Raw genomic sequence first — 27,550 nt, 5'->3', positions numbered from 1 at the left:
TCAATTGATATTCCATCAACACCTGGAGCCTTGTTTTTTGCCAATGCCTTCAGAGCATCTTGGACTTCTTCCTTCAGTACCATCGGTTCCTGATCATATGCCACCTCTTGAAATGGTTGAATATCGACTGATTCTTTTTGGTATAATGACTCTGTGTATTCCTTCCATCTTCTCTTGATGCTTCCTGCATCATTTAATATTTTCCCCATGGAATCCTTCGCTACTGCAACTCGAGGCTTGAATTTTTTCTTTAGTTCTTTCAGCTTGAGAAATGCCAAGCGTGTTCTTCCCTTTTGGTTTTCCATCTCCAGCTCTTTGCACATGTCGTTATAATACTTTACTTTGTCTTCTCGAAAGGCCCTTTGAAATCTTCTGTTCAGTTCTTTTACTTCATGAATTCTTCCTTTTGCTTTAGCTGCTTGATGCTCAAGAGCAAGTTTCAGAGTCTCCTCTGACATCCATCTTGGTCTTTTCTTTCTTTCCTGTCCCTTCAGTGACCTCTTGCTTTCTTCATGGATGATGTCCTTGATGTCATTTCACAACTCATCTGGTCTGTGGTCACTAGTGTTCAGTGTGTCAAATCTATTCTTCAGATGGTCTCTAAATTCAGGTGGTATATACTCAAGGTCATATTTTGGCTCTCGTGGACTTGCTCTGATTTTCTTCAGCTTCAGCTTGAACTTGCATATGAGCAATTGATGGTCAGTTCCACAGTTGGCCCCTGGCCTTGTTCTGGTGGATGATATTGAACTTTTCCATCGTCTCTTTCCACAGATGTAGTCAATTTGATTTCTGTGTGTTCCATCTGGCGAGGTCCATGTGTATAGTTGCCGTTTATGTTGGTGAATGAAGGTATTTACAATGAAGAAGTCGTTGGTCTTGGAAAATTCTATCATTTGATCTCTGGCATTGTTTCTATCACCAAGGCCATATTTTCCAACTACTGATCCTTCTTCGTTTCCAACTTTCACATTCCAATCGCCAGTAGTTATCAATACATCTTGACTGCATGTTCGATCAATTTCAGACTGTAGCAGCTGATAAAAATCTTCTATTTCTTCATCTTTGGCCCTAGGGGTTGGTGCGTGAATTTGAATAATAGTCGTATTAACTGGTCTTCCCTGTAGGCGTATGGATATTATCCTATCACTGACAGCGTTGTGCTTCAGGATAGATCTTGAACGCTCTTTTTGATGTGTCTGTCAGTTTGTCGTACTGTGGGGGCTTGTGTGTTGCTGTGATGCTGGAAGCTATGCCACTGGTATTCAGACACCAGCAGGGTCACCCATGGAGGACAGGTTTCAGCTGAGCTTCCAGACTAAGACAGACTAAGAAGAAGGACCCAGCAGTCTACTTCTGAGAAGCATTAGCCGGTGAAAACCTTACGCATAGCAGTGGAACATTGTCTGATATAGTGCTGGAAGATGAGCCCCCCAGGTAGGAAGGCACTCCAAAGATGACTGGGGAAGAGGTGCCTTCTCAAGGTAGAGTAAGCCTTAATGATGTGGATGGAGTAGAGCGTTCAGGGCCTTCATTTTCTGATGTGGCACGACTCAAAATGAGAAGAAACAGCTGAAAACATCCATTAATAATCAGAACCTGGAATGTACGAAGTATGAATCTAGGAGAATTGGAAATTGTCAAAAATGAAATGGAACGCATAAACATCAATATGCTAGGCATTAGTGAGCTGAAATGGACTGGTATTGGCCATTTTGAATCGAACAATCACATAGTCTACTATGCTGGGAATGACAACTCAAAGAGGAATGGTGTTGCATTCATCGTCAAAAAGAGCATTTTAAGATCCCTGCTATACCTTCCCTCTATTTCAGAGACCTTCAGTCTCTCTCCAGTGCTCTTTGTTTGAGCATTGTTTACCTTGCCTTTCATTTGCTCCTTACTTATGTTGTGTGCACCTTTTGTTCCTGTGAAAAAATGGCTCCTAAAAAGCAATTAAGTGGTCAAAGCAATCCCTTGAAGGCTAAGTGTGAGGGTGTTGAGGAGAGCAAGAGGAAGGAGTTTAAGGCTAGTAAGGGATGGCTGGCTAGCTGTATAAAAGGAGATTTGGTATTGGGTGATGTTGAGACAGCATCTGTGTTTCCAGAAAAGCTCAAGAAAAACTCAGGGAAGAGAAAAGCTACCTTCCAGAGCAAGTTTTCAGTTGTGATGAAATAACTATTTACATAGCATTTACATTGTATTAGGTATTATAGGTTATCCAGAGATGACTTAAAGTATATGGGAGGATATGAGTAGGTTATATGCAAATTTTATGTAAGAGACGTGAACATCTGTGGATTTTGGTATCCGAGCAAGTCCTGGAACCAATTCCTCCTGAATACTGAGGGACAACTGAATACCTGTAGTGAATTCCCTTCAGGAAGTTTAGCACCATATAACTTACTGCTCAATATAAATATTTCTAGATTTGAGTCTGAATATTTCTTTAAATGCTCTAATTAAATACCTTTGTAAAACTTCATATTATTTTAGTGCTCTCTGTTGGGTAGAAATTCAATATTCTACTATATTTTCATTAATTCTTATGACATTTGATATATATTTCTTCATTTATTGCTATAGTGTTTCTCTCTGAAAGTTAATAGCAAGACTACTTGTGAAACATTGAGGTTTTACTTAGTAAGTTAATAGTAAGACTCCTTATGAAACATTGAGGCAAAACTGTATATGGTTTTACTTTAGTCTGATTCATAAAACCAACTTTGAAGTAATATTTATTTACCTGTTGCAAAAAGCATGCAATAATGTGTTGATCCATTAGCCAATGGAAGGCTTATAATAAACTTGTGATTCTTCTCAAGAGGGCATACTGGAAAAAGATAGGATGACAAATATAGCATACATCTTTGATAATCTAGAGAGGTAACTTTGGAGAGGTGATAAATCCTGAGAGCTAAATATACTATTAGTTTTATACTATCATCTAATCTCACTCATTAAATTATCTCATGTAATGCTATGCAGTAATCTTGTGTGGTAAACATTTGGTAAATCATAGGAATATGAGATTCCAAAGAATCAGGAATATAAGTTGAATGGCAATATTGAGAACTTATTGCATAGTTTTTTCACAAATGATGTTGAAGAACAGAAACATGATTTAAAACTATATTACTACGTGCAAGGCTTTCTGCTCTGTCAAAGTATTGCTTGAAGAAATTTAGCTGTGAGATTTGCTATTTATAAGAAGTCACTGCTTCTGCTTTATACTTGACACAAATCTGTAATCCATCTGACAAAGTTATTGAAGACCTTCTGTTTGGGGCACCTGGATTTTACGAAAAGATCGAGAATTATGGCTCTTGGAGTTTTCAGTTAACTTTGCCATTTTTGGCTTTTGATAGTAAAGCAGCAAAGTGGAATTTTAGATTATAATAATAATATTGAATATAACCTATACAGAAAATGTGAAGTCTAGTGGTGCATTCCAAAGATAATTATAAGTATTAAATATGTGTTATATATATATACGCACACATTTGTGTATATATATTCACTTTATATTATTATGTATCATTTAAATATTTAAATAGAAAACAATAAATACCTGAATCTAGATAGCTATTTTGACAATTGTTTTATATAATATGTGCCTTATTTCATAAGTCTGCGTACTCTGGTTCAGATGAGAGTGGTATATTCTAAAAATTCTCTATTCACTTTGACATATAACTTTATTTCAGAGGGTACTGGGAGAATTCATTTAATAAAATATTAACAAATCTGACACATAGATATTAAAAAGGCAGTGTCAATATATGAACTTCCTCAACTATTATATTTTCCATGTTAAAAGTAGAATGTTTAACCATTTTAAATAGCGCTTAGGTTATTAGCTCTACAAGGACAGTGTGTTACAGCTAGATATTAAACCCATTTTGAACTAACAGAAAACTATTTAGAAGTTTGGACAAACAACATGCCATTTGGGAACTTAGAAAATTTATATAGTGGAGGTACAATGAAGAGAACATGTAGAGAACAGTGCATTGTATTTTGATAAAGATTGTTTCCTCCAAATTCTAATCTTGCCAAATATTTTATTGTGCTTGACATTGTCCATTTGTATGATAAGAAAAGGGTTTTAGTCTGAGAAAATCAAAGAACTTCAAAACCTTTATTGACACTGTGTCTAGACATATTCCTTTTCCATCTGCAACTTGAAAAGATTCACCTTTTAGCCTCTTACTTAAAGGAATATTAATTTAAACTACAAACTAACAGTGTTGAAAAATGGTAAAAGGAATAGTTACATGCTTACAAGGCTAGAACTGTTTCTATCCTTTTTTAATAGCATTTGGCAAGAATCACCTATTGTCATGTCAAGAATAAAGCTCATTATGGTAAAATGAAATGAATGCACGATAAATATTTTCAAGTATCAAATGACTGATTTTTGTGTTGGTGTTCATCCAGTCACCAGAGGTGTTTATTATTCATAAATTCTTAAAGACAGTGCTTTGTTATTCCTAAATTACATAGGACTAAGTTGGTCACCTTTTAAATTTAGACAGTCTGTTTATTTAGACACGTTCAACTAGTTTCTTATTAGTCCTTTGTTAAACATTTATCCAAAAGGGTACTATTTCAGTTGAAAAAAAATCTCTAATAAAAAATATTGCCTGACCCACTCCACCTGGTATCCATCTGTGACTGTATGTCTTCACAATCTGTCATCTGCTTTTCTTCTGTATGTTCTTTACCACTTCATCTGAACTGCTTTATTCCTCTCATTTTCTCTGTTCTGGTTAGTATAAATTGACATTTCCAAATCTTTAGTCAAGTTTTATAATGATTTGATATTGGTTAATTAGGAAGATTGACTGTACTATCAGCTTTCTATACATAATATTATTTTATAATACCATTAATATAGAGATAAAGTCAATCATCATATTCTGGTTTATCCTTTTCTTTATAAGAACTGTCAACAAATTTTTAATTTGGAAATGTACACATTTACATTCCAGTAAGGTCCCGAGTTAAAAATGTCCAACTTACGGACAGCTTGTACTTAAGAATGGACTACCATAAAGCCTCTTGTATTAAAAATTTGAGTTAAGTACAATGGTTAGTAAGAATGCATGTACTACTTTGTGATGCTTATGAAAGTATTGTGTGACTTCAGTTGTTTGTGGGCTTGAGGGAGGAGAACATCGTCCTCCTTTTGAAGTTGCATCACGTTGAGTGTGTAACTTTGTATTTGGCTTAAATTTTCCTCTTATTTAACCTTGTAACCGTTGCCTGCAAACTGCAAACTCAATGCAAGTGATGGTGATGCATCAAAGAAAAGGAGTAGGATCATGATTGAAAATAATGTGGAAATAATAAAGCGATTAGAAAAAAGTGAAATGCCATTGGTCATTGGAAAAGGGTTAGGCTACAGTCGGTCAATGGTCAGAACAATTTTAAAGGATAAACTGAGAATAATGGAGCATGTGAAAGACTGCACCGATGAAAGCTACAGCTATTACCAGGCAATGCAGTGATTTAATTATTTGAAATAGAAAAGCTATTGATGATTTGGATAGAATATCAAAATCAGCATAATATGCCTGTTAGCCTTTGCTGTTGTTGTTAGATGCCGTCCAGTAGGTTCTACTCATAGTGACTCTATATACAACAGAATGAAACACTGCCGGGTCCTGCACCATCCTCAAATCATTACTCTTGAGCTGATTGTTGCAGCCACTGTGTCAATCCATCTCATTTTCACTGACCCTCTGCATTACCAAGCATGATGTCCTTCTCTAGGGACTGATCCCTCCTGATAACATGGCCAAAGTATGTGAGACGAAGTCTCTTCATCCTTGCTTCTAAGGAGCATTCTGGCCTTAACTTTAGTGCAAGAAAAGGCTCTAAGACTTTTCAATTATTTAAAAGTTGCACATGTGAACGTGATCGTGTTGAAGAATTTGTTGCAAGCAGGGGCTAATTGCTGTGAGTGATTTTCCTGAAATGTTGAAAAAAAATGTTGAGGAGGGTGGTTACTTGCCAGGTGAAATATTTAATGTAGATGAGACTGGCTTATTTTGAGGAAAAAAAGCCTAAAAATACCTATATTTCTAAAGAGGAAAAACATGCACCAGGCCATAAGGCATCAAAGGATAGGCTAACGTTATTGCTTGGGGGTAACACATCTGGGGATTTCGAACTCAACTGTTGCTTCTGGATTGCTCCCAAAATCTGAGGGTACTTCACCATCATATCTTTAAGGCATTTCTTCCTGTTATTTGGAAAGCAAATGCAAAAGCCTGAGTTACAGTTACTATCTTTCAGTATTGGTTCTGGAACTATTTTGTCCCTGCTGTTGAACATTATTGCTTGGCCAGGAAAATTCCTTTCAAGATTCTCCTTGTGCTTAACAATACACTCTGACATCCATGCATGTTAGATGACCTTCACCCCAATATAAATATTGTATTTTTACCCCCAACATCATACCACAACTTCAGCCAATGTCAGGGAGTCATAGCCTCCTTTAAGGCCTGTTACTTAGGGCAGACCTTCTCACAAGCAGTCAGAGTACCCAGGATAATGTGATGAGCTTAAGGTAGTTCTGGAGGAATTATAACATCTATGATGCCATCCATGTCAAATCTTGGAATGAAGTGAAGCCGTCAAATATGAAAGGAATATGGAATAAACCGTGCCCCCAATTCGTGCATGCTTTTCAGGGGTTTACAGCTGATGACATCGCCAAAGCCAGGCAAGCTGTGGTTGACGTTGTTAATCAACTGCAGTACTTAAGACTCCTGTACTTAAGAACTAACCAATGAGGACTTTATATAACTAGAGCAGCAGATGATAACATTTAAGGAAGATGACTGGGACCTAAAAACTCCAGAACCAAAAAAAGTTTTTGATAAAAGTTAGCTGAAGCCTTTCACCTCATTGAAGCAGGAATGGCAAAGTTAGAGGAGCAAAACCCTAATACAGAGAAGTTCACCAAAGTTTACCATACAGTTAATGAGGGCCTCAGCTACTATAAGGCCATTTATGACGAGAAAAAGAAAGGCTCTGTACAAACCTTCCTTGATGCCTACTTCAGGAAATTGAATCCAGTAGTAACCACCTTCTCCCAGCAGCAGAATCCAACCCTGATTCTCCAACACCAGATCCATCTTCTCCAACACCAGGCTCATCATCTTCAACAGTAACCATCTTTCCATCATCTCCTGTATCATCCAAATTATTAATGTTATAATGTTACCTCACAAATGTCCTTCCAATGTGTGAGACATCAGTGGAATGAGAGTAAGGGTTAACTTTTAATCATGATAATTTTTTCTGTCTAAACTGTTTTAAGAACTGTTTCTGTAATTTTTTTTTTACAGTACTATATAGGAGCCCTGGTAGTACAGTGGTTAAGAGCTTGGCTGCTAACCAGAGGGTCAGCAGTTTGAATCTACCAGCTACTCCTTGGAAACCCTATGGGGCAGTTCTATCTCCTATAGGGTTGCTATGAGTTGGAATCAACTTGAAGGCAATGGATTTGATTTTGGTTTGGTATACCTACACATACGCATACACAGATTCTCTCTTTCTCTTCAGTAGAGTGCTGTTTGTAGTTACTTTCATTATTACTATACTATAATATTTAAGATGTTTCACTGTATTTGAAAGTGTTTCTTAAGTGCTTCATATACATAGAAAGGTAAAAAACATACTGTATACTAAGACAAACATTTGACTAACTGAAGCTAAATAAAAACCACATGTACCTGTTCCAACTTACCTACAAATTTGACTTTAATAGAGACTTATGAATGAATCTTGTTTGTATCCTGGGAAATGTCTGTATTGTCTTTATGGTGAGAAAACAGTATTTCACTTCTATATTTCTCAGTTACTTCCAATTGAAATATATGTATGTATATGTCTTGAGTCCAAAAAAGGTGGTCCAACCAAATGTGTAAGTTATCTAATGATATCATTAATATCACACGCAAGTAAAATTTAACTGAAGATCATTTAAAAATGGCTACAGCAGTATATCAACAGGGAATTGCCAGAAATTCAAGCAAGATTCAGAAGAGGATGTAGGAACAAGGATATTGCTGCTGATGTCACATGGATCCTGGCTAAAAGCTGAGAATACCAGAAAGAAGGTCATTTAAAAATGGTTGCAGCAGTACATCAACAGGGAATTTCCAGAAATTCAAGCCAGATTCAGAAGAGGATGTAGAACCAAGGATATCACTGCTGATGTCACATGGATCCTGGTTGAAAGCCTAGAATACCAGAAAGATGTTTACCTGTGGTTTAGCGACTATGCAAAGGCATTCAACTGTGTGGATCACAACAAATTATAGATAACATTGCAAAGAATGGAAATTCCGGAAAACTTAATGGTGCTCATGAGGAACCTAGATCAAGAGGCAGTTGTTTGAACAGAACAAGGGAATAAATACGGCGTGGTTGAAAGTCAGAAAAGTGTGCATCAGAGTCGCATCCTTTCACCGTATTTATTCAATCTGTATCCTAAGGTAATAATCCAATAAGCTGGACTATATGAAGAAGAATGGGGCATCAGGATTGGAGGAAGACTCATTAACAGCCTGTGTTATGCAGATGACACAACCTTGCTTGTGAAGAGGACTTGAAGCACTTACTGATAAAGATCAAAGACTACAGCCTTCAGTATGGATTACACCTCAACCTAAAAGTCCTCACAACTGGACCAATAGGCAACAGCATGATAAAGGGAGAAAAGATTGAAGTTGTGGAGGATTTCATTTTACTTGGATTCCTAATCAACGCCCGTGGAAGCAGCAGTCAAGAAATCAAAAGACACATTGGATTGGGCAAATCTGCTGCAAAAGATCTCTTTAAAGAGCAAAAATGTCACTATAAGGACTAAGGTGCCCCGACCCAAGCCATGGTGTTTTCAGTCTTTTCGTATGATGTAAAAGCTGGAAAACCGAAGAACTGATGCCTTTGAATTATGGTGTTGGTGGAGAATATTGAATATACCATGGACTGCCAAAAGAACGAAAAGGCCTGTCTTGGAAATAGTACAGCCAGAGTGCTCCTTAGAAACAGGAATGGAGAGACTTCGTCTTACATACTTTGGACATATTATCAGGAGGCATCAGTCCCCAGAGAAGGACATCTTACTTGGTAATGTAGAGGATCAGGAAAAAAGAGGAAGACTCTCAATGAAATTTATTGATACATTGGCTGCAACAGTGGGTTCAAGCATAACCAATATCATGAAAGTGGTGCAGGATGGGGCAGTGTTTCCTTCTATTGTACAAAGGGTTGTTATGAGTTGGAACTGATTCACTAGCACCTAACAACAACAATGTTTTGAGTCCAATGCTCTGTAGTAATCACAAGTCAGTGTTTGTGATTAATTTTTCTGCCCTCACTCTTAATGTTATGATACTTTCTGTTTTTATTCAGTTTTCCTCCTTAGGTTCAGGATTTAACTTGATAAAAGTGAAATATTTTGTGTATGTTATAAATGAGTTTTATTTTTCAATTTTTTCATGATACCCCTCATTGGTCATACATCCAATGAATTAATTTATCTTAGAAGTGTATGAAATTGAATAGGGAAACAACAAATGTACAAAAGGGTATGTGGATATATTTATGTGTTTGCGTACACTATAAAGCAAAAGATATAGTAGCCCATTGTGTTTAAATTAGTTTTGTTTACAATAATTGTTTTAAAATTCAAAGGAGAACCTTGGAAATGACTTTTCATAATGTAAAACATCAATGATATCTCTGTTTCACAATAGAAATGTCAACTATAAGAATTTATTTTAATAGTGGTCTGTCTAGTTTCAAATTACTAACAGAAATGAAAATATTTGTGTACTTATTGTATGGCAGTTCTAGGTAATCTAAAACTAGAGTATTATTGTTTTTAAATTTGGAGAGATTATATATCTAAAGAAAAAAATTCTTTTTGAGGAGTCTAGAGAAAGAAAACTATTGTTCATTAGCTCTTTGGCTTAGAAGGAAACCCTACAGTATATGTTTTGTTTTATAAGTCACTACTTAGTTGCTTTTTTCTCTCTTGGAACTTCCCTGCTCCATGTTCTAAAAAGATGCTCCAATTACACTCTTATAAAACAGTTTGCATCTCATTCATACACTTGCTCATTTTTCTGTGTTATGGATGCTTGTAGAATCCTATTAAGAATAATAAAAAAAACTTTCATCTTAATGCGCTGTACAGTTATTTCCCTGGGAAGTACAACAGTGAGTTCCTTAAGAGTGAGAGCCCATAAAATGTCTCTCTTTACTGACATAGCCAGGACTGTACTGACCTCTCCTAAGAATGTGCCACACCATTCTCATTGATCTGGTTACTAAGAAAATTTTCTGAGTGGATAACTTTGATAACTGGACTAGTTATTGCCAGATGCGTCATGCTGTAGGATGAGTGAAGATCCTTTATTCTTTCATTCAGTAAATATAGGTTGACCTCCTGCTGTATTCTGGACATGGCGCTAGGCTTTGTGTGTCTGTGGATACATATGTTATAATTCCTGCCTTTGAGGGGCTCACACTGAGCTAGAGGAGATACACATAAAGAAATTACATCGTAATTGTGGCCTAATTGTGGTATGTTGTACAAAGGACAAACTCTTTAGTAGCCCTAGGAGGTAAGAAAGTATTATGGAAGAGGTAAAGCTTTACATTGATTCATGAAGGCTCAGCTAGTTATTCTTAGAAAAGAAAGTAAACTAGGTAAGGTGTCTCTAACAAAGTATTTTTTCTAAAGACTTTATTAAAAACATAAATAATAATCTATAGGTATTTTGGCTTTTTGTTTTTATTTTTGCAAGATGCTATGAAACAAAGTGGATAGAAAAGAGATAGAGTTGAATAAGATTATTTGCTTGATGTGAGATAAAAATTAACAAATAATTGACTGACTTTCTATTAATAAAGGGTAGAAAGTATGGAAACATAATCAGATAATTCTTACTATTTTGTTACTAGTTAGCAGTTTCATTTATCTCACAGTTATGTATCTCTGTGTCTGGCCTTTTTTTGTAGATAGGTCTTTTTCTGAAAAAAGAATTGAGCTCAACATTGCTTTTTTATGAGGATTTATTTTGTGTGTTATTTTCATTTGTTTGTAAGAATTGAAGATTGAGTGAATTTCCTCATTGTCCTAATGCATCTTTTTAAAATGTCATGCTGCAGGGTAAACTGATTTCTCTGTGATCTACAGAAAAATTTCCACTTATGTAACAGAATAATTATTTATCTCCATACATGTTCAAACTGCTTTAAACTGCTCTAGGGTTATTTGCTTCCCAAGACTTAGTATTGATCCACATTTTAAAAGCAACTGAAGAAGGAACAAATTGCCTTCACAAAATAACTAGAAAAATTACTTTAACAAATAATTTTGTTTTAATCATTTTTTGAAATTTTTGCAGAAAGCTGATGGTGAAAAGCCAGTATCTTGGACTAATTTGCATAGAACTGCTCTTAATTTTAAGAAATTAAGATGAACTCCCTTTTTTTTCTTTTTGGCTATGTATCTTTCAGACTTCTACAGATACATAGATTTAAGTATAATGTGGGAGAAAAACCAATTATTGATGAATCACTCATAAAATAGTCTAATTTTAATTCACTGAATTGAATGAAAAATGTTCACTTTATTAAATATAATATAATGAAATCTCAACTGTTTATATATGTAATTCTTATGCAGCTGAATGTTGTGTAAACTTGAAGCAACCTGCTCTTAAGAAATAGTCTTATATTTACAGATCCACCATTAGCCTCACGGAAAAACTGCCACAAATAGTCTTCCAGTTTAAATATAATTGGTCGATAATGTGTCCCTACACAAATTTCCTGCATGTCTACTTGTGCTGAATAATTTTCTCAGTTCACATTGATGAAATGTTACGGCTTTGGCAGGAAAGGTGACTTTAGAGTCAGTATTCACCACTGAAATGGCAGATAAACATTTACACTTTGATGAAAACATTGTGAAAGATGCAAATTGAGGCACTATATTAATAATTTATATAAAGAGTTTCATATAAGATATCAGAAACTTAGTTAGCTTAAGCACATAATCAACCACTTGATTATCTATGCCATTTGAAGATGATAATGTAGTATTTAGAAGTCATCATGTTGCCTTTTAGCAGACATAGCACTTTGGCCCATTGTTAGGTATATTGTTGTTAGATGCCATAGAGTCAATTTTGACTCATAGCGACTCTGTGTGACCAGGTAGAACCACCCGATAGGGTTTTGTAGGCTGTAATCTTTACTAGAGCGGATTGCTAGTCTTTCTCCTGCTGAGCCACTGGGTGGGTTCAAACCACTGGCCTTTGAGTTAGTATCCTAGCCCTTAACCGTTGTACTACCAGGACTCCACGGGTACAGTGTCGTTAGATAGTAATTATTTGGTCAGGGAATGAATGAGTAGTTGGGCTATATTTCATTAATAATTAATTTGCATTTCTTATTTGCATACACATGCAATAATGGTAAAGATTATCAAGGGTGTTAAGTAGAGTGGGAGCCAAACTTTTCATGAAAATTAACTTTGTAAAATAATCATAATAATATACTTGTGGAGTGCTTATTCTATGCCAGACACTGGGGTAAATTCCTCACATAAATTATACCCTTTAATTCACAACAATCTTTTGAGTTACTCTTATTATTATTATCTATTTTAGATGTGGAAAAAACTGGGCACAGAGAATTTTAAGAGGAGAGTCACTCAGGTCTTTTTCTAGAGGACAAGTGTATTGCCTTTTTAGGATCTTTAAAGTGAAACTTTATGTGATAAAATTAACAATGTCTATTATTCAAAAGGGGGCTCTGGTGGTGCAATGATTAAATCTTTCAGCTGTTAGCTGAAAGTTTGGTGGTTTGAATCCATCAGCTGCTCCAAGGGAAAAAGATGGGGCAGTCTGCTTCCGTAAAGATTACAGCCCAGGAAACCCTATGAGGCAGTTCTCTGTCCTATAAGGTTCCCATTAGTCAGAATTGACTAGACGACAATGGGTTATTATTAAAAACTATGAATTTTATCTTGTGAGAGATGATTTTTAAAATGATTATGTGAAAAGAATACTGACTTTTAAAAGAATTCTTTTAGTAAAATGAAATAATACTGTGGCATAAATAAGCCACATTTTTTAGTTGCTAAAAATAAGTAATATCATATCTAAGTTTATTTAGCTGTTAGTTATTGTTAGGTGCCGTAGAGTCAGTTCTGACTCATAGTGACCCTGTGTACTTCAGAATGAAACACTACCCGGTTCTGCACCATCCTCACAGTCCTTGTTATGCCTCAGCCCATTGTTCCAGCCACTGTGTCAGTCCATCTGGTTGAGAGTCTTCCCCTTTTCCCCTGACCCTGTACTTTACCAAGCATGATGGCCTACTCTGGGGACTGGTCCCTTCTGACAACATGTCCAAAGTATTTAAGATGTAGTCTCGCCATCCTTGCTTCTAAAGAGCATTCTCGTTGTACTTCTTCCAAGACAGATTTGTTCATTCTTTTGGCAGTCCATGGTATATTCACTATTCTTCACCAACACCATAATTCAAAGGCATCAACTCTCCTTCAGTCTTCCTTATTCATTGTCCAGCTTTCACATGCATATGATGCGATTGAAAGTATCATGGCTTGGGTCAGGCGCACCTTTGTCTTCAAGGTGACATCTTTGCTTTTCAGCACTTCAGAGAGATCTTTCACAGCAGATTTGCCTAATACAATGTGTCTTTTGATTTCTTGACTGCTGCTTCCATGGCTGTTGATTGTGGATCCAAGTAAAATGAAATCCTTGACAACTTAAATCTTTTCTCCGTTTATCATGATGGTGCTCATTGGTCCAGTTGTGAGGATTTTTGTTTTCTTTATGTGGATGTGTAATCCATGCTGAAGGCTGTGATCTTTGATTTTCATCAATAAGTGCTTCAAGTCCTCTTCATTTTCAGCAAGCAAGGTTGTGTCATCTGTATAATGCAGGTTGTTAATGAGTCTTCCTCCAATCCTGATGCCATTTTCTTCACAGTCCAGCTTCTCGGTTTATTTGCTTAGCACACAGATTGAATAGGTATGGTGAAAGGATACAACCCTGATGCACATCTTTCCTGACTTTAAACCATGCAGTATCCCCTTGTTCTGTTCAAACAACTGTCTCTTGATCTATGTACAGATTCCTTATGAGCACAATTAAGTGTTCTGGAATTCCCATTCTTTGTAATGTTGTCCATAAATTTGGTATGATCCACACAGTTGAATGCCTTTCCATAGTCAGTAAAACACAGGTAAACATCTTTCTGGTATTCTCTACTTTCAGCCAGCATGTATCTGACATCAGCAATGATATCCCTTGGTTCCGCACCCTCTTCTGAACCCAACCTGAATTTCTGGCAGTTCCCTGTCGATATAATGCTACAGCTGCTTTTGAGTGATCTTCCACAAAATTTTGCTTGCGTGTGATATCAATGATCCTGTTTGATAATTTCCATATTCAGCTGGATCACCTTTCTTGGTATAGTCATAAATATGGATCTCTTCCAGTCAGTTGGCCAGGTAGCTGTCATCCAAATTTCTTAGCATAGACTAGTGAATGCTTCCAGTGCTGCATCCGTTTGTTGAAACAACTCAATTGATATTCCGTCGATTCCTGGAGCCTTGTTTTTCACCAATGCCTTCAGTGCAGCTTGGACTTCTTCCTCCAGTACCATCAGTTCCTGATTATATACTACCTCTTGAAATGCTTGAACGTTGACCGATTCTAATTTCCCTTATGTTAAGTGCTTTTAATCCATGGAAACCCTATAATACTATTTTGCTGCAGATTTGAATTAGGGTTAAGATTATCCTATCCTATTCCTTTGTTTTTTTTTTTTTTTTTTAGTCCTTTTCCAGTGGGGGTACTAACTCCTAAGAAGATTTCAGTATAAATTTAATTTTTATCCATATGGTGATCTCTCAGAGAAGAACTGTGAGAACAATACTGAGTTAAATACAGAGAAGTTTGAATTTCATCTTTCTTTTTATGGGAGTTGATTTTAAATAATTTACACGGTTTAAATTTTTCTTTTCTGGGTCCTTACTTGCATGAGCCAGAGTGAATGTGCCCATCTCTTTGAATACAGAGATGGTTTGACAACAAGGCACTGTGAGAGTTAGAGGAGCATTGCTAGGCAGAGCGATGATCCCTGACAGGCAGCAGCAGACACTGTCAGGAATGGCACGCAGATGCAGGGCAGCAATGCTAGAGCCTGTCTTTCACACTTGTTGTTGCACCTGAAAGATTAAGTAGGTATGCCATTTTATGTGCTTTTGGGGGAAATAGTGGTAGAAATATACATGTTTTCAAAGATAGCATTTCAGTTTAAACAGCTGTAGGGCCAGGCAGTGGTTAAAATGCTAGGCTGCTAACTGAAAGTTCGGTAGCTCTAACCCACCAGCCAGTCCACAGAAAAGAAATGTGGCAATCTGCTTCTGTAAGGATTTATAGCCTTGGAAATCCTTTATTGAGTTCTCCTCTATCCTATAGGGTTCCTATGAGTCAGAACTGACTCTACAGTAATGGGTTTTAGGGTAGTTTAACAACTAGATAATTGATTATTGTGTTACTGTCACAAGTTTCTTGCAAAATAGAAATATAAGAGTAACTAGTGTGTCCATAGCAGTTTAGAGTTAATAAAGGATATTTTTATTAATCTCACTGTTCCTCAACAACCTTTTGAAAAAAAGGAAATTGAAGCATAGAGCTGTGAAGTGATTTTGCCCAAATTACATTCTAGTAAGTAGTGGAATGGATTTGAACACAGGTCTTTGGAGTTAAAATCAGTTTCTCTTTTGTTATACCACATTACCTCTTTCATAGAGTGGAGACTTGTGTGTTGCTATGATGCAGAACAGGTTTTAGTGGAGCTTTCAAGTTAAGACAGACTAGGAAGAAACACCTGGCAACCTACTTCCAAAATATTCAGCATATTAAAACTGTGGATCACGAAGGTCTGGTCCCATTGTACTTGGGCTCACATGAGCCACGGCCAACTTGATGGCAGCTAACAACAATAATATCCATAAAGCAGATTAAATAAGAAGACAGAAGAAACCTGGAATGTTCAAACTTGACATTTTTTCCTCTTTTTTTTTTTAATCATTTTGGCAATGACATCAAAATTAGGGTGATTTTCTGGTAAAATAAAGTACTTTAACTCCAAACTTCAGTGAAAGTCCTAGCATCTGACAATATTTCAGACTGATAATTGAATAAAGGGGAAAAAACTTCATTTTTGTAATACTTTGTTTTTATTTGTTTTACATTCTAAACCTTAAAAACAAAACTTTTAAAACCTTTTTATTTTATATCTGTTTCCTTTCTGCTATATAATATCAATGATTTATTATGTAAGTGACACAGATAACACAAATATATGTATATATGCCTATACATATATATATCTGAAGTGAATTTTTCTTTTTAGTTTTAAAAATTCCTTGTTTTTAGCACTTCAGCTCCTGTTATTAAACCTTGACATTCCACAGTGTTTCTATTCCAAACTATTACAAGTTTGTTATAGGGCAATATGGATGATGCCTTGCAAACCAAAATACACTCATTACATCATGTTGTTTTTATCCTCCCTGCTCACTGTTCATTCTCATTGTGAGAAATCATAGCATATCAGTGACAGGAGGTCTGGATTTCAGGCAGACTTTTGTAATTATTCCCACTGAGGCACTGTCAATAGAATTAAAATAAAGACTCTGGATCTGTCCATCCCAGATGAGGTCAGCACTTTGAGCAGTGGGAATACTATTTCTACAAGCTGTGCTTTCCCCTTTGTATTATGGAAGCATAGATATTAATATTATACAAATATTTGAAAGCTCCTATGGAAACAGACTAGCTTAGCCTGAATTAAGTAAAATTTCCATCTGCAATAAATAAAATAATGGCATTCATTAGAATCCCTAACTATGTATGTATGTAGATTCTACAATAATGTTAAAGCCCAGAAAGTTTCAATTATAGAACAATCCACTTATAGTTCATAATTAATAAACTCTTTACAGCTGCATAACTGGCCCGGAAACATCTGCATAGCCTCATATTTTACACACATACACATACACATAATTTCTTTTTAAAAAAGTTCAGTTGTGCTTAAAATCACAGGTCTGGAAATGGAGTAAGACCTGTGTTTGAGGGAGGGGATGGGGAAAAAAGAAAACCAGCCCTTGTCTGGCAAAGTCATGTGGGTAAAAATAATAATATTTAAGGCCTCTTCAGATATCCAGTCACAACTATATTTGTACGTAAAAAAACTCCCCTAATATAAGGGTGGTATGAATAAAAATAATCGACTCAATGGCACTGTTTTTTTTTTTTTTTTTTTTTTTAATGGATAAAAAGAACCCTGGAGGCACAGTGGTTAAGAGCTTGGCTGTTAACCAAATGGTTGACAGTTTGAATCCATCAGCCACGCCTTGAAAATTTTATGGGACAGTTTTGCTATGTCCTAATGGGTCACTATGAGTCAGAATCGACTTGACAGCAATTTTTTTTTTTTTTTTGGTTTTTATAGAAAAAAAATTATTTTTAAGTTATAAAATTACTGCTCTACTGACTAAAGTGAATGCATTAGATAAGTTATAATTTATGAGACTCTAAAAATGTACCCCAAATGAACAAATGTACAAAAGAGTATAGTGATAATAAATTTTTGATAGTTTTTTTTTTGTAATTTATAGTTAATTTATTAGACCTAAACACAAATCTAGACCTAATAGATAAATACAGAACATACAGAAAAGCAAATTAATATATCCTAGACAGGTATATTCTTCTGTTTTTTCCTAATCTTTGCCTAATTAAATGTTCATATTTGAAATTGCTTTTTAAAATGTATAGCAAATTTATTGAGATGTAATTAACATAACATACAATTGACCCATTAAAGTGTACAAGTCAATGATTTTTATCTCATCAGAGTTTTACATCACCACAATGTTTTAGAACGTTTTCACCTTCCCCAAAAGAAACCCATAACCATTACAGTCACTCCTCATTTTCCCTTCCTGCCCCAGCATCTTGCAGCCACTAATCTCTTTCTGTTTTTGTAGATTAGTCTGTCCTGAATATTCCATATAAACGGAATCATATAATATGTGGTCTTCTGTGACTAGATTCTTTTCACTTAGCATAATTTTTTTCAAGGTTCACCCATGTTTTAGTGGTTATCAGTAAATCATTCCTTTTTATTGCCAAATAAATATATATTGTGTATATATACCACTTTTTAAAATCTATCCCTTATTTGATGGACATTTGGTTATTTCAACTTCTTGAATATTATCATGAATAATTCTGTCAGTATTGTCAAGTATAGTTTTTTACATGGACATATGTTTTCATTTCTTTTGGGTATATAGCTAGGAATGGAATTACTAGATCATATAGTAATTTTATATTTAACCTTTTGAGGAACAATCAGACCATTTTTCAGTGTAGCTGTACCATTTCACATTCCCACCAACTGTTTAGAAGCTTTCCAATTTCTCCACATCCTAGCTAGCACTTATTATTATCTGTGTTTTTTTTATTATAGCCATTCCAGTGGATGTGAGTGGTATCTTAGTGTGGTCTTGATTTGCATTTCTTTGATGGCTAATGACGTTGAGCAGCTTTTTATGTGTTTATTAACCATTTGTATATCTTCTATGGAAAAATATCTATTCAGATCCTTGTCCATTTTTAATTGGCTGATTAATGGATTTTAATTTTTTTTTTACATTTGAATTTTGAAATTCCAATCTATAAAGTTTCTCAATAATATTTCAGTTTACCTCATTAATTTTATGCTGAAGAGATTTCACTATTATGGATTTGGAGACTTTTCTAGTCTGAAAAAAAAAAAAACCTAGAATCTCTAGGAGAGTGGTTTTCAACATCTAAAAAGCTTTTAAAATATAGAAATGTGTAGGCCTTGATAATGATTTAGGGATGATGATGCCCCTGAATTTTCAGTGTCTGTAGTGTGCATCCATGAATGGCAGCAGGGAAGATATGGCTTATCAGTGCCCCACTGTCCAGGATAGTGTCAGGTATTCTAGGATGGAACTTGGGGCTTATGATTTTCAAAAAAAAAAGAGCCCATTAAGAACCAGGAAATCTTTCCTGGCTATTCAAGAACTCTAGATTAGGTGGTATTTTGGGGATAACTCGTTTATGGGAGCAGACCCTTAGAAATATGATCAGACAGGATTTCCCTCAAGCTTAACCCTGTAGGTCACGAACAAAGAACTAAGGCAAGTCTGGGTATTAGGACTCTCATTCAGAAGGAAGAGATTTGCAGTTTCATCAAATTGCTTGGTTTAAAGAAGTGCAAGGAGTGAATATTTGCTGGTGGCGTTTAGAATAGCCTGTAGGATTTTAATTTAAGAATGCAGAGGAGTTCATACCTGCACCCCAACTGTTCACAAACTGCCTCATGCCTGGCAGCCTGTTGCTTAAATGCTTGATACCCATTGAAGACTACTATGGAATTACCTGATGGTTAGGATAATTTAATTGAGTATCATCATATAAGGTTTTAATATCAACTTTCTTATACAGTAAAACGTCTGAAAGCCGGAACCTGTGTAAGGCAGAGACTTGTCAGAGAAGAAAAACTCAAATATATCCCACTAAATACAGAGCAACAGGAAAGTGGTGATTGCACCCTGTGAAAGTGGAAAACTTATGAGACCCCAAAAAACAAGGCAGTCCCCTCTAGTTCCGGCTGTCACAGGTTTCACGGTATATTGAAATATCTTTGTGTTCAGAATTTAGTTATATGTGAGAAGCCTTACTGACTTTCGTGTTTCCTTAAAATAATTTAAGTTTCAATATAGTATTTGAACCAATTTAGTTAGATATATATTCTTATTTAAAATAATTGAAATTAAATATAATTATATATTTTTTATAGAGCATATATTGTAATACTATATAGCATATGTAATATAATTTAGTAGATATAGTAGATCGTATTGCAACTGTCTAGTATTCAGAAGTTTTATGTGTGTCCTAGATTCTCTTTTTCTTTGGTGGTTTTCTGTTTAAAGAATGGACTAAATGAAAGCTTGCTTAGTTTATGCAATCTGATAAGATTACAGTTCTTGACCCTAGAATAATGAACTTATGTTATTTTATTCATTAAGGCCCTATGGATTGAAAAAACAGTCAAAAGAATCAATCCCAGGCTGTTGTGGTAACAATGAAAAATAGTGTTATTAAAATAATAGGTGAAAGAGTATTTTTCAAAAGTAATTAAGTGTTTAAAACAAATTTTATATCTCAAATTTTCATCAATACAGTGAAAGATTACTTTTTTAAAGAATACTGAGTTAAAAAACCAAATCATCAAAGACAGGAAATTAAAATGGTATGTTTCTTATTGTAACTAACTTTACCATGTGCACATATTATACTCATTAGATTTTGTTTCAAGTTCAAATACTATTGAACAAATTGAGAAATAAAGCAAAGGAAAAAAAAAGTAAATCTCTGCTACTGCACATTTCTAGAAAGTTACTCTTGTATATTTCATGGTTATGAATAAAGAGAATTTGTCTTTGATTGAGGTATCAGAAGGAATTTACCTTTAAAGATTTTTTTACCAGCACTTTTTGGAAAACCAGATGCATTTACAGAGAGGAGAAATTGCCTGGATTTCTTCGTAGCCTTTTTGGGAGCAGTTGGAGAGCTCTTCTAATACTTTCTTATGTGGATGACTTCAGATGTGCCACTTCTCCCCAATTTATCTCGTTGAGTATTTGATCCTATCTATTTCATGTAGATACCTCATCACAATTTCTGATTTTCAGAGCATCTGTTACTCCCTTTTAAAACTTTTTAACAGCTAATTGCTCACTCTTATCCTAAGAGATATGGCTTAGGTCTTCACATGTTCCAGGCTTTATTCTTAACACTATAGCTCCAAAGATTTTGCACTTATTTTTAATAACTCTAAATTGATAGTCTCCGTAGAGGTTAAATGAAAACTATCTTGTTACAACTTATTATTTTCAATATTAACTGAACTGAGACAGAATATTACTTCAAAGAAAAAATGTTAAGACTTTTATGACCACATTTTTCCGGTAATGCCTCTACAATTATCTGCTTAATGATAGCCACACACGTACTCCGTAATTTTGCAGGCATCTTCAGTGCCAAAATGCATGGTGAAATTGAGACTACCTATTTAATATCTCCCCTGTAAGGTGTGCTAGGGTATTATTTCATAGTTTTCTAGATTAACGTAATAGCTTTAAACTATTAATGTGTATAATAAAAGTATAATAGGGGCTCATTGAAAATTAATTTTTAGGAATGCTGAAGCCCTTGAGACTATTAAATGAGTGTCAAACTTTGGCTTATTCAGCAGTGAAGGTTGGTGGAATAGCACATGGCTGAGTGTCATCAGTCTTGTGTTTTAAGTCCAGTTCTAACCTAGACGAAATGGAATTATTTGAAGAACAGGTTCCTTTTACTTCAGATCTGTTCTCCTATCTGTTAAAATGCTAATGGAATTTAATGCAATTTGAAAGTGGAGTGATAAGAGCTTTAATTTTTTCTATACTAGGCATCATATGTGCTCTGTAAATCATGTTAAGAAGTACACTTTCTTATTTGTGAGGAAAGTGGGACTAACCCTTTAGTTGAAAACTTTATTTGCAATGGGAGAGTAAGAATTCTGAGGGCCTTCACCTGGTAGATTGCTACCTAAAAAAACCCAGTAAAAAAAAAGTATTGAAAGATGTGTTGCTAAGCAAAAGGGTGGCAGTTCAAATCCACCAGCCACTCCTTAGAAACCCTATGGGGGCAGTTCTGTAGCGTTGTTATGAGTCAGAATCAACTTGATGGCAGCTGGTTTTGTTTTGCTTTATTTTTATTTAACCTTTATTTTTGGAGATGCAAAATCATGTTACTGTTGTGTCCCCTATCTCCTCCCTGCTCATTAACCTCCCCTTCATTATAAAGCAAGTGAACACACATACAAATACATAATGTCATTAAAGGCTATCAGGATACATCTCTCTGTCTCTCAGGACACTTGTCTCTTTCTCTTTTTACTTTTAATGCTTGTGAGTAAAGTATCATATTCTCTGTTGTGTGGGACGTTATCTCTGAGATGCTTATAAATTACCAAATCATAGGCTCTGTTCTTTGAGCTACAGATAATATATAGATCAAGATACGTGAATATTTAAACTATTCCTAAGGTTCATAAGAAAAGAATTTTCATCCTGAGAAATCCATGCTAAATCCTTTAGCCTACCAGTTAACCATTCTTTTAGATAGCAAGATCATATTTTCAGAAATGCCTTAAAGTGTTATGTTTTTGTTATAGTGTAATCAATGTCATTGTTCTCTCTGTGCCTTCCATTTATAATAACTGCTACTAAAAACATGTGAAGATGCTTTAAACTTCTTTATTTAATATGTTTGCAAGTGCTTTCTACTGATATGAATTGAGGAAACCAACACAGCTGACTGGCTTCTGAGGGCAATAATGAATCGTATTTTAACAAAGAGATGATTGAAATTCTATTTAGATATTCATTTATCTCTCCATATAGGTATCTCTGTCTGTCTGTCTACCTATCATCTACCTGTCTGTCTGTCTATTGCAATATAATATTTCTTTAAGTTAAGCCTTTAAGTTACCTAGGATACTTATCTTTCATGTGAAACTCAAAAGATGATTTTGAAATTTCAGTTATATCAGAGTTACGTGTCAAATAATCAGCATGTGAACAAAAGTAGAAAAAGACTCAACTTCTTTCTGAGAATGTACCGTCTTAGTAGGTTAGACTCATTGATTTTTTTCCCCAAGAGTGAATGTATAATTAAGTTTCTGAACAATGCCCAAGTTGAGAACATGAAAATAAACTTGAAACTAAGAAATTAAAAGTTATAATTGAATTCATGTTGAATATTCACTAATATTTATTTGTGGATATGGTTTATGTATTTGGTTAAATTTTAAAGTCACTAACATTTAAATACCTACTCATATATTTAATATTAAAAGTACATTGAATGTATTCAATGTATGATACCATCAATTAATGAAGCATTTACGGCTGTCAGAGTACAAAGACAATTGCTGTCCTGTTTTGGTTTAATGAAACATTGGTTGAAATAATGAAAATTTTAACTTGCTAAACTTTACGTAAAAAGAAGTATATAAAATGTTCCGTGATATTAAACGGTTCACAGTGACCTGATTTAATAGCAAGTAGAATCTAGTGAATAAGAGCAACTTTGCTAGGTAGTAACAGAGATGTTCTCTGCATATGTCTGGCCATTGCCTAGAGCAGTGCTATGGTAGTGTGACTGAGCCCTTAACCTATCTCAGAGGAGGAGGAGAAACAGTGTTGTTATCTGTTTACAGTTCATGTGCCTCTCTCCTTGTTTCTGGTGGTACAGCAATCCCCCAATCCATGAAACTTCACTACTTTTAGTAACAAGTGGAAAGCAACCTGTCTTATAACTTAAATTGGTTGAAATTACACCTCCAAGTTTCCTGAAAATTTGGGGAGGGCATATATTTCAATCATATTCAGGTGGAATTTTAGTATATCATTATTATTTCTCGGCTGTTAATTAAAATAAATATTTTTTATTATGAACAAAATTAGAAGATAAAAAGTTAATTTACATCTATATTAGATTAAGAAAATATAACTTTGAAGTGTCCTGATGCAGACCAACAAACAACTTAATTATATTGAAATCAAAGTTATTCTGAATTAAATATCCTAAGAATTTGTCTAAATAACTTACAGTGGTATTCAGTTGTGGGCCCTAAACTTTGGAATTCCTGATTCTAACTGCATGGGCAAGTTGTTGTATCCTTTTTATTTTTGGTTATTTTGCTTTAAAATTGTAGTATCCTAAAACTGGGTTTTTGATATTCACTAAAATAAATATTTTATCATAAAGAGCTGTTTTTCCACAAAATCAAATTGTACCTTTTCTCTTTGCTAAATATTACTAAAATTAAAATAATAATGTTCTTTTTACTCTCATCTTCCTATTTTCACTGTTTTTTTTTTTTTTTTTTTCTTTTGCCTATACAGCCTGTGGCCGTGGGTTCTACAAATCTTCCTCTCAAGATCTTCAGTGCTCTCGGTGCCCAACTCACAGTTTTTCTGATAAAGAAGGCTCCTCGAGATGTGAATGTGAAGATGGGTATTACAGGGCTCCATCTGACCCTCCGTATGTGGCTTGCACAAGTAAGTTCTTAGGAATATGTAAGTAAAGAAGGACTTTCCCATCCCATCCATTCATTTGTAACATTGTGACATCCTTGAGATAGGTATTGAACTTGTGAATACATTCTCAGTCTTAAATTTTCTCTGAGTAGACAAGGTTAAACAATATTATAAAATAGATATATCTTAGGTCACCTTCAGTGTAATTTTCATGTCTGCAAAATCAAGATACATTTTACTAACAGTTTTACATGTATATAAATAAAATATAAAAATTATTAGAGTCTTGCATAGATATGAAGTGTGATTAAAAAATAATGGCTTTGGATTAAAATTCCAGTACTGAATAGAGCAAGAGTCTTGGTACTTCAGTTAATGAAAGTTTGAGAGACCTAAGGAGCACTGGTGGTGCAGGAGTTAAGTGATCTGCTGCTAACCAAAAGGTTGGTAGTTCCAATCCATCAGCCAGTCCTTGGAAACCCTACGGGGCATTTCTACTCTGTCCTATAGGGCCACTGTGAGCTGGAATCAACTTGGTGGCAGTGGGTTTGGTTTTGTTGAGAGATCCAAATCCAAAGCCAACCCCAGACACTACTATAAATAATTCTTTAGCACATTAAGAAGGAATAAATGTATTCTTTGTGATATGGTTAAAGGAAAACTATTTTAAAACAACCGTACAACTGTTTTTTTTTTTTTTTTTTTTAGGTGTATTAACTGTTCCTTTTTAATTACTTGCAAGAAAAATAGCCAAAGACTGTGGCAAAAGTACAAAGACAGTTGCTATCTTGTTTTGGTTTTTATGTATTAAACAGAAAATATATAAAGCCTTTTGCCAAGTGAATTCAAGAAGGCTTTTATATGATTTCTCGTAATGAAATGTTTATTTGAAAGAAAGCGTTTCAGCTAGTTTTCTCTTTGGTCATTGAGCCACTCGCTTAATGCCTCACATAGATCCTTTCTTTACTTTAGTGTAATTTCTATTTTTGCTTATTTGCTTATTTTTTTATTATTTGTTTTCAAAGGACCTCCATCTGCACCACAGAACCTCATTTTCAACATCAACCAAACCACAGTAAGCTTGGAATGGAGTCCTCCTGCCGACAATGGGGGGAGAAATGATGTGACCTATAGAATATTGTGTAAGCGGTGCAGTTGGGAACAGGGTGAATGTGTTCCCTGTGGGAGCAACATTGGATACATGCCCCAGCAGACTGGATTAGAGGATAACTATGTCACTGTCATGGACCTACTAGCCCACGCTAACTATACTTTTGAAGTTGAAGCTGTAAATGGAGTTTCCGACTTAAGCCGATCCCAGAGGCTCTTTGCGGCTGTCAGTATCACCACTGGTCAAGCAGGTATGTTTTTGTGTTTGTTTTCACTGAGTGAACAATGCACCAGCATAAGTGAGGTGTCTTCCTTCAATAGTTAGTTAACTTGTCTATACAGAACGTGATTATTCTAGTTCGTTGCTTACTCACACCTTCAACTTCTTTGTTGTTTCTCCTGTTTCATGTTAAACCATTAGTATACTTGTTAATATCTCCACCAAAGATCTGGTAGGAGAAATAAAAGGAGATGAATGTGAACCAGTTAAGACTGACATAAAACAAGCAGTTCTGTTGGAAGATGTAGAGAAGGAGGAGAGGTAAAATATTGGAAAAAATGCGGTATAGGATATTTCCCACATTTTTATTTTTTTATGTGGTACATGCTCATGATTATAATCTGAACATACTTAAGAATAATGTAAAAGTCAGCTGCACAGTCTTAGTATTAACCAATTTATACTACATAGAATATGATCTGTGTAATATGTGGCAAGTCTGCATTTAAATTTGCATGAAGGAATTTTAAGTTCATCAATAGATTTGTGATCACATTAATGGCCATAATACTAGAATAAGTATTTGGCAGATATCATGAGGGTTTCAAAAGAAATATCATAACCCCAATAATTGTGAGCTTGTAGCTTAGCCGAAAAGCAGTTTTTCCACATATTTTCTTACTGGCCTTTGAGATGCTCTTCTCAGTGATTCTTTGTTGGCGTAAGTGTGTTTTGGGAATACAAATTGGGAAGGCAGTTTCAGAAATTATAGAGTCTCTAAACCTTCAGAAGTATCATGTTATTGAAGAACATTTCAGAAATTGTGGATTTTCTCAATCTTTTGAAAAATTCTTAACTGCTTAAGGAATATGCTGTGTATTAGATGGAGCCAAGTGCTATGTCATTGTCATTAATAAACTTAAACCTGCGCTGGAGCATTGAGTTGTGCGAGCATTGTAATAGGCTTATAATAAGGTCCTCTTGGTCTTTGGCTGGCCGTCAACTATTAACCAGTTTTATCCTAAATTCTTCGGCATAGACTAATCTATTCTTCCTTTTCATGCCAATTTTAATAAAATGTTGCTATTTAAATTATATCTACAGAGTGAAAACTGTGCTTATGGTCTCATGCTTACCATTTGGAACAGCTTAGTGGCTTCTTATCCTAAAAGTTTTGTTCTGATGTTTATTTAAAAGGCATTGTCACGTCAGAGCTCCTGTGTAAAAGCACATGTCTGAAGGTAAAATAACATAGAAACTTTTAAATCTTCAAAACTGGACAAAAGAAATAACTGATATCTGGACTTATTAAAAATATTTATCCTATTAACTATTCTTTTGAAATGCTGTTGGCATTGAGTATTTTTACTTATGTTGCTTTGTATTGAAATTTGCCATAACTTTATGGCAAGTGGGTTTGAAACATTTTAGGTGCATTGTTGTGACACCAGATTTAGAAACATTAACAGAAATTCTTAGCATACGGAGTGAGAATAGCTTTATTTTATTACTGCTGATATCAAGTGTAAGAAAGAGTATTTTATTAACTTTTGAATATGACCCAGAGATGCTGAACTGATACTATAGAGTTTAGCACATATTCCACTTTTGAGATGTTTTCTTGCTCTTTAAATATCTACTGTTTAATTTTCCAAGTTAATAATAAAAAAAGTTAATAATACTTGGGTTAAATAGGTCACATAGGTCACATTTTCGATAAATTCATGAATGAAATATCACACAGTAGTCAAGCAAAATGGCTCTGATTGTGTTCTGGTTAAGAGCAAACTAGTTTCTTGTTATCTTTTGTTTTTGACAAATGATAGAAATGTAAAAAATTAGATTGCTGTGATGGTTGCCCACTCTGTACATTTACTAAGAGAATTGTATACCTAATATTAATAAGTTTTATGGTATGAAAATTATGCCTTCATTAAGCTCTTCAA

General features: G+C 34.8%; 1 protein-coding gene across 1 annotated transcript in view; it reads left to right on the top strand.

Annotated features, from left to right (window-relative positions):
- LOC135231871 (ephrin type-A receptor 7-like) overlaps positions 1-26,721 on the top strand; it is a 79,422-nt gene extending 52,701 nt beyond the window's left edge. Inside the window, exons 4-5 of the mRNA XM_064289070.1 lie at positions 24,140-24,295; positions 25,300-26,721. Coding sequence (XP_064145140.1) covers positions 24,140-24,295; positions 25,300-25,709 — 566 coding nt within the window. The 3' untranslated portion in view covers positions 25,710-26,721. The remainder of the gene's footprint in view (positions 1-24,139; positions 24,296-25,299) is intronic.
- Positions 26,722-27,550: the final 829 nt, after the last annotated feature.

This window comes from Loxodonta africana, chromosome 1 (genome assembly GCF_030014295.1).
Source record: "Loxodonta africana isolate mLoxAfr1 chromosome 1, mLoxAfr1.hap2, whole genome shotgun sequence".
Taxonomy (NCBI): domain Eukaryota; kingdom Metazoa; phylum Chordata; class Mammalia; order Proboscidea; family Elephantidae; genus Loxodonta; species Loxodonta africana.
Note: the sequence above shows the minus strand (reverse complement) of the source record. Positions and strands in the feature narration are given on the sequence as shown.